Source organism: Mustela putorius, unplaced genomic scaffold, assembly GCF_011764305.1.
Source record: "Mustela putorius furo isolate JIRA1106 unplaced genomic scaffold, ASM1176430v1.1 tig00003923_pilon_pilon_pilon, whole genome shotgun sequence".
Lineage (NCBI taxonomy): Eukaryota > Metazoa > Chordata > Mammalia > Carnivora > Mustelidae > Mustela > Mustela putorius.
Window position 1 is genome coordinate 9,250,255 of NW_025422068.1, and position 2,523 is coordinate 9,252,777.

At 49.9% G+C, this 2,523-nt stretch overlaps 1 protein-coding gene across 1 annotated transcript; it reads right to left on the reverse strand.

Moving 5' to 3' along the window:
- Positions 1-883: 883 nt before the first annotated feature.
- LOC101686478 (olfactory receptor 1361-like) lies at positions 884-1,825 on the reverse strand. The gene has a single exon (XM_004759027.1). The coding sequence runs from the start codon at positions 1,823-1,825 to the stop codon at positions 884-886; it is 942 nt and encodes a 313-aa protein (XP_004759084.1).
- Between the last annotated feature and the right edge of the window lie 698 nt (positions 1,826-2,523).

The window sequence follows — 2,523 nt, forward strand, 5'->3', positions numbered from 1 at the left end:
AAAAGTCAGCGGCTTGACCGGCTGAGCCACCCAGACGCACCAACCCCCCACGACATTTTAAATGAGGTTTCCTTTTATAAATTTTTACACTTCCAATATTAATTTTCAACAATGCAAAAAACATTCAAGATGAAATATAAACCATCTCCTTGGGAAAAATTAAAGTCTCACAATAACTGAATGCCATGAGCTCTCCTTTCAATTTCACTCATACTGCTGTGCATCACACAGAGGGACCTCTCTCTGATCTGTAGGAGAATTGAGGACCCTTCTGCTAATGTCATAGCCTCAGCAGTGTGGGAGCATATCAGGTGTTTCTCCTGACACACAGTCCCTGTCCAGAGGGGACCAATGTATAAAACAGGTTTATTTTCCTAAAATAACTGTGTGGCTTCATATCTATAAAATGTGGCAAAATAAGTCTTGAGTATTGTTGCACAACTACCTGCTGTCTGTCTGTTATTCCTCCCTTTTTCCTTTCTAAGAGAACCCAGCCTGCCTTGCAATTGAGGGGACAACTTTGAGAAATGAACAGAAGCAGATGTGTGGGGTTTCTGAGAAAGGCCTTGCAAGTGGCGAGTCTTTTGGCTATGCTGTCTTCTTCCTGCTTGCCTGGGATAGGAAGAGAGGGATGGAGCCCCAGCAGCCATCTTAGAAGCATGGGGATGATAGCTCACAACCTAGAGATGGTAGAGGAGAAAGCTGGAAGGATTTGAGTTTCTCAGAGATAGAATGCATTGAAAAGTCCTCTAATTTCAGGCTTCTTCTCAGAAAATAATCTGTCAGTGTGTGGAAGTGGGTGTTGTTGAGCTGATGGCAGAACTGTGTTCCATTTCCTGATATCCTGGACCCCCTCCAGATAGCAGCCTGGTACTCACCACCATTAAGAGGATTTGGAGCCCCTGCCAAAGAGTCTTCTTACAGCCTTCTTCATGTCCTGGTTCCTCAGGCTATAGATGAAGGGGTTTAGCATGGGGGTCACCACCGTGTACATGATGGTTGCTACTGTGTCCTGGGCTGAGAAGGAGTTGGGGGGTCGTACATATACTCCCAGGACAGTTCCATAGAACAAGGTGACCACGGATAGATGGGAGCTGCACGTGGAAAATGCCTTGCGCCTTCCTGGGGCAGAGGGGATGTGGAGAACGGCTGCAGCTATGCGGAGGTAGGAGACCACAATGAGCGCACAGGGGGCCACGAACAGGACTACGGCCCCCAGGAACACGTGCTCATTGACCCGTGTGTCGGAACAGGCAATCTTCATCAGCAGGTAGGCGTCGCAGTAGAAGTGGGGGATCTCCCGGGCGGAGGAGCAGAAGGTCAGTCTGTCCATGAGGAGTGTGTGGACCAGGGAGATGAGGCCCGAACATGTCCACGTGAGTGTGGCCAGTCCCCTACAGAGCTGGGGGGTGATGATGATATGGTACTGCAGGGGGTGGCAGATGGCCACATAACGGTCCAGTGCCATGGCTGCCAGCAGGAAGGTATCCAGGTTGGCAAAGGAGATGAGGAAGTACATCTGGGTCAGGCAGTGGGGGTAAGAGATAGTCCATGTTCCTGCCACGTGGCTGGCTAGCAGCTTGGGGATCAGGTTAGTGGTGAAGCAGATGTCAACAAAGGAGAGATTGGTGAGAAAGAAGTACATGGGGGTGTGCAGGCGGGGATCAGAGCCAATGACCAGGATGATGAGTGTGTTCCCAGCCACGGTGACCAGGTACATACATAGGAAGAGCCAGAAGAGGGCTTGACGCTGCTCTGGGTCCCTGGTGATGCCAAGCAGGAGGAACTCGGTGACTCCTGTCCCGTTTTCCTTCCCTCTGGACATCCCACTGTGGCTTGGGGAGGTGACAGGCTGCACACACAAGGGAGAGGACAAAATCCCAGCAGAACCTGGTCTTACTCTAGAAAGAAATGAGATCAGAGGTCATTTGTGATCAGATTCATGACCAAAGGTTTTTTTTTTTTTTTTTTTTAAAGATTTTATTTATTTATTTGACAGAGAAAGAGAGAGAGAGAGATCACAAGTAGGCAGAGTGGCAGGCACGGGGGTGGGGAGCAGGCTCCCCGCTGAGCAGAGAGCCCCATGCAGGGCTTGATCCCAGGACCCTGAGATTGTGACCAAGCTGAAGGCAGAGGCTTAACCCACTGAGCCCCCAGGCACCCCATGACCAGAGTTTTATACCTATGGTAACTGCTGCTTTTGATCAAGTACATATTCCATGCAACTGTGCTAAGGAGTCTATGTGCACGATCTCTCTTAATTGCCACAAAATAGGTACTTTTAGGATTCCTGGTTTTTGGGTGAAATACCTGAGATGGAGTAGTTTGCTCGACCGTATGGGTGGGAAGTGGCAGAGGAGACTGGGAACCCACAGTCTGAGCCCAGATCCTGTGCCTCACCCATCCTTCTACAGAGGACCCGCCTCGTTCCTCCAGTGCTGCATTCTGAGGGCAGTGTCCTGAATCTTCGAGCTCAATTCAGCCAGCATATCCTCTTTAGAAAGGACTTGGTACCTTAGTTCT